The sequence below is a fragment of the Pinus tabuliformis genome, chromosome 5_1 (assembly GCF_031772625.1).
Source record: "Pinus tabuliformis cultivar Carrire ecotype Pingquan chromosome 5_1, CPIR1, whole genome shotgun sequence".
In the NCBI taxonomy this organism is placed as follows: domain Eukaryota; kingdom Viridiplantae; phylum Streptophyta; class Pinopsida; order Pinales; family Pinaceae; genus Pinus; species Pinus tabuliformis.
The window spans coordinates 570651708-570665604 of record NC_142305.1 but is presented as its reverse complement, the minus strand read 5'-3'; the positions used below and the strand labels follow the sequence as shown (position 1 = coordinate 570665604).

The window sequence follows — 13897 nt, the reverse complement described above, 5'->3', positions numbered from 1 at the left end:
AATAATTCTAGGAGGAGACTTAAATTTGGTAAGAAGTATAGAAGAAAAGTTTGGAGGGACATATCACACAGACCCATCCAGGGATGCTCTGGAAGAGATAATGGAACAATGCAACTTAATAAACACCGCCCAAATAATGGAAAATATACCTGGAGCAATAAAAGAGTGGGCAAAAACAACATTAAAGAAAGGTTGGATAGGATTCTGATTCAAGAAAACATAGCATCAGTGCACAACTCTATTAAATAAAAAAAAATTACATACCACAGCATCTGATCATAAAGTGGTGGCAATAATGATGGGCAAAATGGAAAATCAAGGACCACTCCCATTTAAATACAGCTCAATATGGGATAGCAATATAGAAATCAGCGAACTAATCAAGGAAGAATGGGCACCAAGAGTAACAGGATCACCCCAATATATTTGGGAAACAAAATTAGAAAATTTAAGAGCCAAGCTAAAGGAATGGGAAAGAGCAAACAAAATAAAAAAAAAGAAGGAAAAAAGAGCTACAACAGAAAATGGACAACATGCAAATTGAAAAAGAAAGTAAAGAAGAAGACAAGAAAGATTATCTAAGAGAGAAAGAGATATTTTGGGAAATATACATGGAAAACAAGAAAGAAGAAGAAGATGCCAAACTGAAATCTAGAAGCCTGTGGCTCAAGGCAAGGGATAAAAACACCTCCTTTTTCCACAATACTATGAAGATAAGGAGAGCAGGAAATCAGATAGAAAAAATACAAGCTGACAGTCAAGAGGTCAAAGGTGCAGAGGAACTAAAAAAAGCAGCCCACAAGCACCTTAAAAATTTACTTTCAGCTAAAGAAGAAATGGTTGAATATGAAAATTCCCTACAACATACAAAAAAAAAAATCAAAAAAGACCAAAATGCAGAAATGTGCAAAGAGATAACAAAAGAAGAGTTAGTGGCGGCCATATGGAGCCTACATCTAGAAAAAGCCCCAGGGCTAGATGGTTTTACAATAGCATTCTACAGATTCCATTGGAATACAACTAGAAAGGACTTCTTAAGAATGGTGAAGAATGTTTTAAAAAAAAAAGGAAGCAATACAAAATCCCCCTACCTCGCTTTAGTCCCAAAAGAATCCAATCCTTCCACTTTCAATAGATTTCGTCCCGTCTCTCTTTGTAATTCCTCTTATAAGATCATAACAAAAATAATTGCAAATAGAATCAAGGAAGTGCTTCCAATAATCATATCTGAAAACCAAGGAGGATTCGTGCCCAACAGACAAATCATAGATAATGTAATTATTGTACAGGAAGCTGTACATTCCAGTATGCAAAGAAAAGAAAAGAAAAGTGAACCATAATCAAATTGGATATGGCTTATGCATTTGACAAGGTCAGCTTCCCATATCTAATGGCAGTCCTCAAGAAACTTGGATTTTCAAGAGAAATAACAAAATTCATCTAGGCTTGCATCTCCACTCCTTGGATTGCTCCTCTCATAAATGGAAGGCCCAACGAATTTTTCCAAAGCACAAGAGGCCTCAGACAAGGTTGCCCTCTCTCTCCCTTCCTATATATTATAATGGTGGAAATTTTAAGCAGAGCCTTGGAAAATCAATGAAAAGAAAGAAATATGATCGGACTCAGAATTGCAAGAGGAGTAAAAACAATAAACCACTCTTTTTTTTCTGATGACACCCTGTTGCTGGGAGGGGCATCAATAGTAATTGCAAGAAGGTTCAAAAGAATTTTGGATGATTTCTATCAGGTTTCAGGTGGGCTCTTAAATAACACAAAATGCAAAATCTATGGATGGAATACCCTTCCTAGAAGCATGCAAAGGATTTCACAAATCCTAGAAATCCCCATACAGGAAAAATGGACTCACTTCTTTTACTTTGGACTCCCTATCTCAAAAGAGAACATAAAGGTAGAAATATGGACCAAACAGATTGAAAAAATGAAAAACAAAATCCAAAGCTGGCGAATGATGTGGCTAGATATGGCAGGAAGGGTAATATTAATTAAAGAACTCCTAGCAGCACTGCCTATCTATCAATATGCAATAATCTTGGCCCCACCAAGTTCCCAAGTTCCCACAAACAAATGGAGTTAACCTTAAGAAGCTTTTTATGGCAGGGGAGGAAGCAAGAAAACAAAAAATTCAGCTTGATCAGGTGGGAGCAAGTAGTTTTACCATATGAGCAAGGAGACTTATCAATCCGGCTACTTGGGCTCATGAAAGCAGCCCTGGGAATGAAAGTAATATGGAGACTGATCACAGGAAAAGAGAGCTAGTGGAAAAAAACACTCATCTCAAAATACATGGACAACTCTAGGAAAACACTTCTTAATGGAAATATCCCATCAAGACAATGTACTCAAGCCTGGAAGCTAGTAAAAAAGACAATTCCTTTAATGAGCAACTACATCTCTAAAATCCCAAGCAATGGAAAAACAATATCGATTTGGGAGGATAGAATTATGGGAAAAGAATCACTAAAGAATCACCCAGAAATTGAAGGCATTAAAAAATGGATGATAGGAAAAGGTCTAAATACTCTTCACTCAATCTCTCTTTGGAACCAAAGAGATTGGCAAGATTGGCAAATCTTAACAATCCCTGCAAATCTGGAGGTGCAATGGAGAAAATTAAGGTAGCTTCTAAAAGGGGTAGCACCAATAAACTATGATGAGGAAGATGACTTCCTCTGGGATCCAAGTGGTGGAAAATACACAGTCAAGACTGGATACAAAATCCTACAAGAACAACCAAATCAACAAGACTGAGAATTTTGGAAGACAGTTTGGAAATCAGAAAGCTTGCCTAAGATCAAAATGTTTATATGGACTCTCTTAAAAGGGAAGATCTTGACCAATGAAAACTTAAAAAAGAAAGGCTTCCAAGGCCCATCATGATGCACAATGTGCATGTAGGCTGAAAAAACCATTCAACATTTATTTCAAGAATGAATTTTCGCCAAAGAGTGCTGGCAGCAGCTCATAAGCCCTATTGAAATCAATATAAATTTTGAAAAGCATTTGCCGGATTTTCTCCAAACTTTGGAGAAGGCCTATCCATATACAACAAAGAAGAAAGTCACAATACAGAGGATCTGGAAATGCATCCCAGTAGTTATTTGTTGGCAAATTTGGTTGACGAGAAACAAGTGCATCATCAAAAACCGAACTCCAAGAACAGGGAAAACCCTCTCAAAAACTTAGGGATTAACTTCTGAAATCCTCAATGTCAAGGGAATAGCATCAATAGACTATAACACTCTTTAACAAGAAGAGCGAGAATGGCTCAACAAAGCCATAATAAATAAAAATGGACAAAGGAAGACAACTTCATAAAATAGCTGGAAAATGAGAATTAATGAAGAGGAATTCGCAACTTGTAAAAAAATCAGAGAAGACATTGTCTCTACTTTGATGGGGCCTCCAAACATAATCCTAGAAAAGCAGGGGTAGGGGGAATTATTTTTTATCCAGATGGGAAAGAAAATGTTACATATGAACGGGGACTTAGAGAAGTCTCAAATAATAAGGCCGAAGCCTACAACCCGTTAATGGGAAGGAGAATAATAAATAAAAGAGCGATACAAGATCCCATTATAATAAGAGACTCAGCCATAATAATAGAGGCAATGGCTCGTCACAAAAATCCAAGCAATGAGTTCATGAATAAAATATATAGGAGAATCAGGAAGAATTAAGAAGGTTTTGGAGATGTAATCTTCAGACATGTCTTGCGAACCCACAACCAACAGGCAGACCATTTCGTTAATCAAGTAGTGAAAAGAAATGAAGGGAGCGTTCAGGAAAACCATGAGGAATATCACAACTCTGTCCCATAACCTTCATGAAAAGATCATAAGCATGATTTCTATCAAAAACAAGGTACAAAGTGCACTCATAAAAGAAATTAAAAAAAAAGGAGCAGTCAGAAATCAACGAAAGGCATATCTCTGCGATGATAAGCAGAAAGTCACGAGGGCTCAGAGGAAACATGATAGCAACTCAAAAAATCGCATTAGTGTTGGTAGCAATGACGATCGCGATCTTGGTCACAAGAACCACGCAGCAATCTATCCTATCGGCGATAGGCTTTGGGCAGCCCACAACCTCTACAAATACATTTGGAAATGCAACATATCATGCAACTCCAGTTCAAGGCAAAGCTGTATGTTTGAATCGCTCTTCATCTCCCCTGTTCTGCTCCAAGTGCCTCCACCTTTCCTAAGCTCCTCCTTGTTTATTCTTCACTGCCCATGAATTCAACATCCTGTCTTCTCCTCCAAACTTCCACCCATCCTTGCTGCGCAAATCCTCAGCTCCCATCCGCACTCCCCCACAAACGATCATCCCCGCCTCTTAACTCCTCCCTCCTCAATGACTCTTCTTCCTGACTGTCACATTTAGGATAGCCAAGCTACAGCAAGTAGTAAAGTGCAGGACAAAAGACATGAAGGCATCAACAACAAAAGAAGAATTATCTCAGGAAAAACAAGACACAGGGAGCACAACAATACAAGGAATAGAAAGCAGCACAAGAGGAAGAAGAAGAAAACAAATCAAATGGAATTCAACCCCATTGAAAAGGAAGCGAGGAATGATGCATGTCCAACATGCAAAGCGAACAAATTTATGATCAATCGACTACAAGAGTCACTTAAGGAGATCAGATCAGAAATGAGAATGGAGTATAGCTACCAGAAAAGGAACATGGAAATGCAGAAAGAAGAGATCATGGTGCTAAAAACTAAATGCAAGCACTTAGAAGAAGTAGTGACATACTACAAAAACAACACTATGAGCAATGAAGGAGAGAACTCGGTCAACTATGACAAGGAGAAACAACCATCTCAGGAGCAGTCAGTTTACAAGCCATGAAGCCATGAAAAACTCTCAGAGAATCCATGATATGTAAATTTGCTTTATTAGTAGGTCAGTATGTTAGGAAGTACTCAAAAATAGTCATAAAAATATATGAAGTTTTGAAATCATGCATAGGAGAAGGTACTGCGCGCCCTTTTCATTGTTTAGTTTCTTTTTATGCTACAACCGATTGTAATAGGAGCTTGCTCCATCACAACCTTTGGTAATATATCCACTATCCAACCTTGTTAAAGAAAAAAAAAACTCTAACATGAATTAAAACTCTACTCTATAACTCAACATTGTTAAAAATACTATGAAAAAACTCTATTTCATAACTCAACAGGGTTACAAATACTAGAATTTCAATTCAAAACAATTGAAAAAAGAATTCAAATTCTCATCTAAAATTAGATGAGTTATGACTTGGACTCTTTCGACTAATCAAAATATTTATATTTTAACTTAAAATTATGTTATTACCTTACAAATAATAAAAATACTAAATTTATTTTTAAAATCAAAACAATAGCTTTTCTTTATTTAAAAACACAATCGTATGGAAAAAAAATGACTTACAAATTTCCACAATCGTATGGAAAAAAAAAATGACTTACAAATTTCCATAGAATCCTTTAAAAAACACACATAAAATATATAATATTCTTCAATATAATCTTAAAAAAATTCTTCATTTAAATTTTTTTTTTACATATATATAGAAATAGAATACAATATAGTTAAGCTGTCATTTTTGTAAATCCAAATTATAGTTGCTAAATTTCAAAAAAACGATTCTCTTAAACGTTTTTGATGGTGTTGAATCCATTTCCACCATAAAAACACGATTCTGCCTCTACAAGGTTTTTTGAACTTTTTTTTGTGGGAATTCCAGCCACTTTTAATCGTCCAGGGAATTGCTTCGCATTTTCCGGAGATATGCGATAATATTTCACATGCATCGAAACCACCACTCTCTAAAAACCGCCATACGTGTCATCATATCCAACGCTCAGCTGATTTTGAGGGGACTGTCTCTGGTTTTATTTAATCCGTCAATTTTACAGAATATTAGATTAACCGGAATTGCAACGGTAAAATTCTAACAGTAACTGATCCGACTTCCCACGATAGAAATTAATAGTAACCGCCATTGGATAAGCGCCAGAAACTGTTTTTCCCAAATTTAAACGCACAGATAAATTTGCCGCATTAGCATGTCTAACCATAGTTGCAACTTGCATTTGTTTAGTAAGACTGGAATTATTGTGCGTATTGTGACGTGTCACCAGGATTCTGAGATTGAATCTGGCATTTTTTTATCCATCATAGAAATTTAAATTAGAGCCCGTCGGGCCCTGGAATTGGAGTTATTAATTAGCACAAATGACTGGATAGGGTTTATCCAAAAAAAATAATTAAAAGAACATAAGTAATTAAGAGGTAAGAACATAAGTAATTAAGAGGTAAATTTTAATTCTTGATATGTGAATATTATTATAAATATTTCGACATATTTTATAGAATTAAATCTCTACCATTCACATAACAATCACTGATAATTAAATTGAAATTTTAAAATATCTATTATAAATTAAACACACTTAAATTTTTTTAATAATACAAATAATTAGAAACCTTATTTATAAAATACAAGTAATTTAAAAAATTTAATCACAATATTTTATTAAAAATAAAATTAAAAAATATTTTTTTATTAATCAATTTATACTTTAAGAAAAACATTAAAATTTAACACTATCTTCATCCACATAAAATTTTATTATTATTAATAATATTGATTTAAACACCATTTAATATATTCCTTATGCACTAAACTCTAAAAGACACCTTGATAAAATCACAACTAATAACCAAAAATATCCACCGGAATTTGTTTAGACTTTCTGCCCATTTACGGTTGATTTGATTGGACTGGAGAAATTCAGCGTTTTAACATTGAAAAATTACAGGCAATGCATATTTAAGTTGTAATTTTCAAATTTCAAAATTTTAGATGCATTATAGATTTTTGATAGTGGTGAATCTATTTCCAACATAAAACATAATTCAAACACTACTACTACAAGTGACAAACCTTCACATCCATTAAAAGTGACAAACGCCTTTCTACCATAGCAATAAAATCTTTTGTTTGAAATTAAGGGCAGGCAAGTTGTCAGCACATTACATCAACTAATGGTCAAAATTCACATTCCATTTAAATTTTCTTCACTATTTGGAAATCTACACTCTAATTATGTTCAATTATCAAATCATTTTTTGATTCATCTATTTGATAGGTGAATTATTTATTCATGCACATTAACAATTGAACTGCTATATTTCTTCTCTTTTTTAAGTCTAATAGACTATTTTTAGTCAGTCCGATAGACTTTAAAATATCAATCATATCATATCATTTATTTTGACCCTCAATTTGAGCCTAACATTCGTTTGATTATCCGAATATTCCCGGGCGTTGCGACCATAATTTACGCTGAACTTATGAGTCACGCTGAACTTATTCTATATACACAGCCTCGCGATACCCATCTGTCACTAGAGCAGCAGCAGATACCAGGATCCGCCATGGGCTTTAACATGCTCATGGGATCGTCCATGACTAAGACTGTACAAGCTCTATTCATAGCATTCTTTTTCATTGGCGCCGCCAAATTGGATGGAGTACAATCACTGCACCCTGATTATCACTACTACTTTGATTTCTTCTACTTTGTTCAGCAGGTAGATGGTTTCGAATCAAATTATTTATATTTTTTTATGGTTTCAAATCAAATTATACGCTAGTATGGATTTATTTTAAATACTGTTTTTAGATTTTTTTCGAGTAAATATTATTGAGATATTTTGTATAGTAATTTTTTTTTTTTCTCTATAAAAAACAAAATTTCAATTTTCATGACAGACCCTTATACATTATACATTACGGACCTTAATTAAAAAAAAAAATTTGACATCGAATCACTCATGTGTATTGTTTTAACAGTGGCCAGGATCCTCTTGCCATACAAAGGCTGGCTGCTGCTATCCTACAGCGGGAAAGCCTCCGTCCAATTTCTTGATTTAGGGTCTGTGGCCACAATTCAATGACAGCAGCTATCCTCATTATTGCCACGATAGCAATTCCTTCCATCCTTCACAAGTATACTATATTACTCTTCAATCTATTTCTTCACAAGTATACTATACTAGCAATTGTCCCAAAAGGTACAAAGAGAGGCCGATAGGATTATTAAATTAGAATTGTTGAATTTCTCTTAAAGAGATGTTGGTTCAAGCCTAGAAGGAGCAAAGAGATCCAAGTTACACATCTTCAGACCTGAAAAAGTACGTAACAATGGTTTGGCAAATCAATAGCGATATCATAATTGCTTTTCCTTCCACATACATACAATTGCTCCAAAGGGGAGTGCAAAAGCAATCTCCTATAAAAATGGACCTATATATCTAAAAACAAGATCTTAGCCATGAGGAAAAAGAATAGAAAGGTCTGAGGACCATAAAGGCACAGCCATGAGGATATCATAGCCTACTGGTGTTGTCTGATGAATGAACCGTGAAGGGGGAAAGCTCTGGTCCGTGACAACTGCTTTCTTTCACACAACTACCGAAGGGAGAAGAGAAGCAAACAGGACATATAGAATAAGGCTGGAAAGAAGAACTCAGATCAGCTCTGTGTATTAAGACAGCAGCAAAATCTTACCACCAAAACCTGCTAACAGAGCCTTTTGATATCTCAAATCCCGATAGCAGACTAAACATGGGTCCTCGTCCAGGAAGAACTGAGATCAGTTGTGTCCTCAATGGAAATTGGTAAGGGCCCCAGGCCTGTTGGTTTCCCTATTGATTTCTACCAAAAACTGTGGCACATTATTAGTAGGGACCTTTTAGCAGCTTCTGACTAAACATGGGTCCTCGTCCATGAAGAACTGAGATCAGTTGTGTACTCAATGGAAATTGGTAAGGGCCCCAGGCCTGTTGGTTTCCCTATTGATTTCTACCAAAAACTGTGGCACATTATTAGTGGGGACCTTTTAGCAGCTGCTGAGGAATCTAGGGTGTCTGGAAAGATACTGAAGGATATCAATTCACCTTTTTCTACACACTCAAAAGTAGAAAGTAGAAATGGGGAAAGATTTTATTTAGGTTCATCCAAAAATAAAATAACAAAGGGGATTCAAGCAAGAACCCTCCATACAAAACAAGGGGATTCAAGCAAGAACCCTCCATACAAAACAGTGCCCAGAAAAACAAATGTGTAAGGAAAACAGTCAAGGTTTTGAATTCAGGAATGTGTAAGGAAAACAGTCAAGGTTTTGAATTCAGTTTCAAATTTTAGAATAGAGAAAACAAAATAACTTATGAGTTCACTTGACCTTCACTGCCAATTTTGGTTAAGAAGTAATTCAGCACCCAAAGATCATCCAATTGTACACAGTCTCTCGTATAATTGTCTACAACCTCTAAAGTTCTCCTAATTGGATAGTGGTACCGGTGTCTAAGAAGAGTGACACCCTTGCATATCTCATGAAAATGATCAAGCTGTCCTAACACAGAGAAAAACTACAAAACAACCATCATGTGACTTGCTTAACAGACATGAAACTTACATCAGAGATTGATGGGTTTTCACATATCACTTTCACTGAAATAGAGAAGAGATGGCGAGAAAGACTTGATATTATGTATTTTTTTTTTCAATAAGTATGGTCAGCCTTTTTTTCCTTAGTTAATGTCCATGTGGATAACAATACTAAACTTCACTGTGGCTATCCTATTATGTATCCTTTTTTTACTTCATTTCATGTTATTTTAGATTGAACTTTGGCATTTTCTAAGAGTTGTGTTTGCACTCCCACATTGTACTCATATTAATTGTATCCTTCAGTCTCATTGACCTATGCAGAGACCTAATTCCCAAACGGGTTAACCATCACATACATTATCCAGCTGCGAACTCCGGCATGGCATATCACCAACAGAAACCCATTGGGCAATGTACAGCAATATTTTGTTGGCATCTAGTGTTATAACCATGGAGTAATTTTATGATCAAATATAGGTTTTTTTCCCATCTGAAAAATTAAAAAATGGCGAATGAGAATTCTTTCGTATTCAGATGAGTTGAATACCGGAGTCTCTCAAGCCATCAATGAGGGACTTAACCTTCCCGTGGTATTTCTGTTCCCTCTTCATGAAGACTGAGACTGCGGGGATGTCCTAGAAGAGGAGACGCTGCCCCAATATTTTTCCGAAACCTCTGCATGTGCAGTGGGATCCATGTTCTTGAGAACCATGTTGTGACAACTCGCAATAACCTCATCATTATGAACCACGATCGCACCAAAAGGCCCACCATGGCCACAATTAACTGCATTGTGTGCTTCTTCAACAACCTTGGTCAAGATTTTCATATCTCTGTCTTGAACAGCTGAGTAACAACAACAAAAAACAGGAAATTTAGGAAGCAGATACGAGACTCATTTGAAGAGCTGCTAAAAAATTTGTCCACTTGAAAAGCTGCTAAATAATTTTCCCCATCCATGCCTCGTGGCTTTTTCTATTGTGGATTAGATTTCAAATCGCAGAATTCATCTTTGAAAAACAAAAGTTTGTCTAAAAATCCGTAAAAGAACATCACTCTGCAAATTATATGCATATTTCTGCACCGATCTTCATGATCCCAAATAGAACAAATCCATTGAAAAGTAGCATAAAATATTGTTATCAAGCATAACCTAGCAAAATCTGACCTTCATGATGACCTGTATATGCCGATGCTGCAGAAATGGTCCCATCCTTGGATTCTACAACTGCATCAGAAAACATGTGATAAATTGTCATAACAAGGTCCTCCTATTTCCTCATTTCTTGTATTGAAACACACTGTTTTCAGTTTAAAGAATGGGTATTTGCATATTATATGTGTTTGGGTTTGTACGTATATCTCGTCTAATAAGGCACTGATGGGTGTGTGCACACATGCCCATCACATAAACAAGCTCGAAAACCAGAAACGAAAAATTATGTCGGAATAAATTAACTTTCAGCTAAATAAAAAGGCAAGAACCAGAATGCTTGCTTACCATTGGCTTCTTCCATATCAATGATCCAGGTGACCAAGAAATCAAATTGAACTATAGATTCCAGACAAAATAAAAACTGGGTCGCTAGATTATCAATGCAGGAAGCCCAAAAAGCTATACTGCAACCACGCTTTAGTCTTCCACATTTACCCAAATCTGCACACTCACAGACACCCAAAACAGTTTGATGCCCCCACAACTTGCACTCGCATTCCTTATAGATGTATTAGCCGTCTTCTCTACCTACCCCAATTGGCAAAATTGCGTTCAGAAACACAGAGGATAATGCATAGGAAAAAATAGGATTGTAATGGGTCCACCGGATCCCAGTTTCAGATACGACCCACTGAAAATAAAATGGAAAAGCTCCTGAAAACAAGTGTCCCACTAATAAAACTTATATGAAATATGAGAATGGGATCAGAGAATCTTACCTCCCAAAATCAACAAAGGGACCTGAAACACGAATTGAATTGATGGTCTAATACGGACTGAGTCTGTCATGTATAAAAAGTTCGCGTGGAATTAAAGCGACTCGCAAGGAGGACAGTACAAGATGAGAAGAAGATTGGAACTTTTTTCCTTCTACGATATGTCTTGTCCTGTCCTCACCTCTCAGCTGCTCCTATATAGTGGGTATGGAACCCCAACGACCATCACCGACCAAGGGTGACCACCTCTTTTTCCCTTAGTAGTAAACAACGGGTGCGCCCAATTCCAATCGCAATTCCAAGGCCTGCACCGCTTCTGTTGCATGAAGCCCATGGAGATCTAACTTCCAAATGTCCTTATGTTTTTCATTTCTAATTTGAAGAATATCTGCAGCTGCCTTAGCATTTAGTTTATCTGCAGCCAAATGTTCCTCTTTTGATTTTAGAGAAATATTCCTAGCAGTGCTGTGATCGCCTCGCAAATAAGATCTTTCAGCTTCCCTTGAATGTCGATTTGCAGCCCTGCTTGAAAACAAGCGATGATAATATATGTTCATGCCTTCCCAATTATCAGTAAATTAAATCAAACATAATATCAGCATAATACTGTTTATAGCAACTCTAAATTCACTCTGGAGTGATACTTAGTAATGTTTAAAAGCATTGACATTGAGAAAACAAATAAATTCAAACCAAACACAATAAAATATACCGCTTTCCGTTTCTCTGCTCGCTCATCACATCTAAAACTGAAGCTAATGCCTGAGGCACCATTGCCTGATCCGTCCTTCAAAGCTTGGGTTGGAGTTGCAGTTCTGAAACTCATTAAGAACAACACACATGCAAAAGACAATAGCAAGCTACAAACAAAAGCAATTATGCCAAAAAAGATCAAATGGCCATACTGCTCACTGATAATTCAACATCATATTACTGTGTTTACAATCATATAATTTTACAAATGGAAGGATACGAGGAGCCAACAGAACAGCTGTCTTCCTCCTCATCATTCTTTGAATCTACATGTGTGGGAACCTTTATACTTTGCTCATGCACCCTGGAAAAACAAGAAAAAGTGTTTACAATATGTTTCCACCACTAAATCAGATTAAAGAGTTATTTTAATATTAAATTCCAGGCAATAATGTTTTCCAGCACAAAACAAGCATAAGTCTTGAAATACAAAACAAAGTACTACTTTCTGGGCCTTCTTTGTTCTGGCCAAAATATGCCAGGAGATATCAGACAAACAAGGATGAAGTGACTTACTTCAAGCTCTCAGAACGCAAAGATTTTCCAGGTGTTTGGGTCGAAGCAGTTCTCACAACCAACTAACAACCATAAAATAAATGGTGAGGATGTGTACTAATTGATATGCCGAGCACATATTAAAAAAATTGTAACTATGTATACATTAACTGCAATGTGCCCATCACAGACACCATCAAAATAATCAAGCTTTACACCCCCCTTCATATTTCCTTAATAATTTTTAAAGGATAGATCCACCAAGCCTGCTTTGATCATTTTTACCTGTGTCTTTTTGGAAACTGAGGAAGATGTGATACTATTTGCAACGGTACGCTTATCTTTGCCCTCAACAATTTCATTATCAGCAGGTCGAACTCCAGTAAAAGCCCTTTTGTCAGTTGCCAAAGCAAATGGCTGTGGAACAGTGTAATTTGATCTTGCAGATCCATGGTTAACTGACCTACGAAGGGGATTGTTTGAAGCAGGCAACGTGGTTTCGCCTTTATCAGCTTCCGATACCTCTACCGTATTTTTCTTAGATTTTGAATTTGTATCTATAGTATTTCTGGTTGTAGCTTTTGGGTTTCCCTTTAAGAAAGTACTTGATTTCTGAGAATTTCTTAACTTCTGGTTCTGAGATTCTGTAGTTCTACCATTTTCTGGGACAGTGGAGTTAACCTTCTTTGATTTCAACCGAGTAGAAAGTGGATTGGATACCCTTTTGACCCCCTGGAATAGAATCAGATATTGCATTATAATGGCAATCTTTCATTATGCTTGTTTTTCATAAATGTTCATTCAAAGGAAATAATCATTCAGGATGAGCAAAAAACAACACATGCAATGGTGAACATACCTCAGTAGCCATTGGATTGTTTTCTGTTTGAGGATGCTTTGATGCGTCATCTCCTTCAAGAATTAAATTAGACTGCTTCTCCTGTTCAACAGACATATCCCCAGTCTGGTTCGAACCCTGTTATTGATGAATTACTGGATGAATTGCATGGATCAATTTACTTCACCAAGTTGGATCTTCGTTCGGGATATCATCAAATCAGAATGAAGATTGAAGACATTCCGAAAACGGCATTTAGAACTCATGAGGGTCATTATGAATTTTTGGTCATGCCTTTTGGCCTTACCAATGCACCTTCAACATTTCAAGGTTTGATGAATTCAATTTTCAAACCATTCCTTAGAAAATTTGTGTTAGTATTTTTTGATGATATACTAATCTACAGCGAG

General features: G+C 36.2%; 3 protein-coding genes across 3 annotated transcripts; 1 reads left to right on the top strand and 2 right to left on the bottom strand.

The window, feature by feature from the left end:
- The first annotated feature begins 7441 nt into the window (after positions 1-7441).
- On the top strand, positions 7442-8333 carry LOC149166117 (ribonuclease 3-like). Its single transcript, XM_089431288.1, has 2 exons — positions 7442-7608; positions 7871-8333. Exons 1-2 carry the CDS (start codon positions 7453-7455, stop codon positions 7949-7951), a joined length of 237 nt encoding a protein of 78 aa, XP_089287414.1. The 5' UTR covers positions 7442-7452; the 3' UTR covers positions 7952-8333.
- Positions 8334-9741: 1408 nt separating this feature from the next.
- Positions 9742-11544, bottom strand: LOC149166116 (uncharacterized). The gene is made up of 4 exons (XM_089432462.1): positions 11405-11544; positions 10971-11126; positions 10638-10697; positions 9742-10315 (listed from the first exon to the last, which is right to left on the bottom strand). Exons 1-4 carry the CDS (start codon positions 11472-11474, stop codon positions 10077-10079), a joined length of 525 nt encoding a protein of 174 aa, XP_089288588.1. The 5' UTR covers positions 11475-11544; the 3' UTR covers positions 9742-10076.
- Positions 11473-13644, bottom strand: LOC149166115 (uncharacterized). The gene is made up of 6 exons (XM_089432461.1): positions 13509-13644; positions 12935-13381; positions 12671-12732; positions 12375-12458; positions 12114-12216; positions 11473-11923 (listed from the first exon to the last, which is right to left on the bottom strand). Exons 1-6 carry the CDS (start codon positions 13602-13604, stop codon positions 11894-11896), a joined length of 822 nt encoding a protein of 273 aa, XP_089288587.1. The 5' UTR covers positions 13605-13644; the 3' UTR covers positions 11473-11893.
- Positions 13645-13897: the final 253 nt, after the last annotated feature.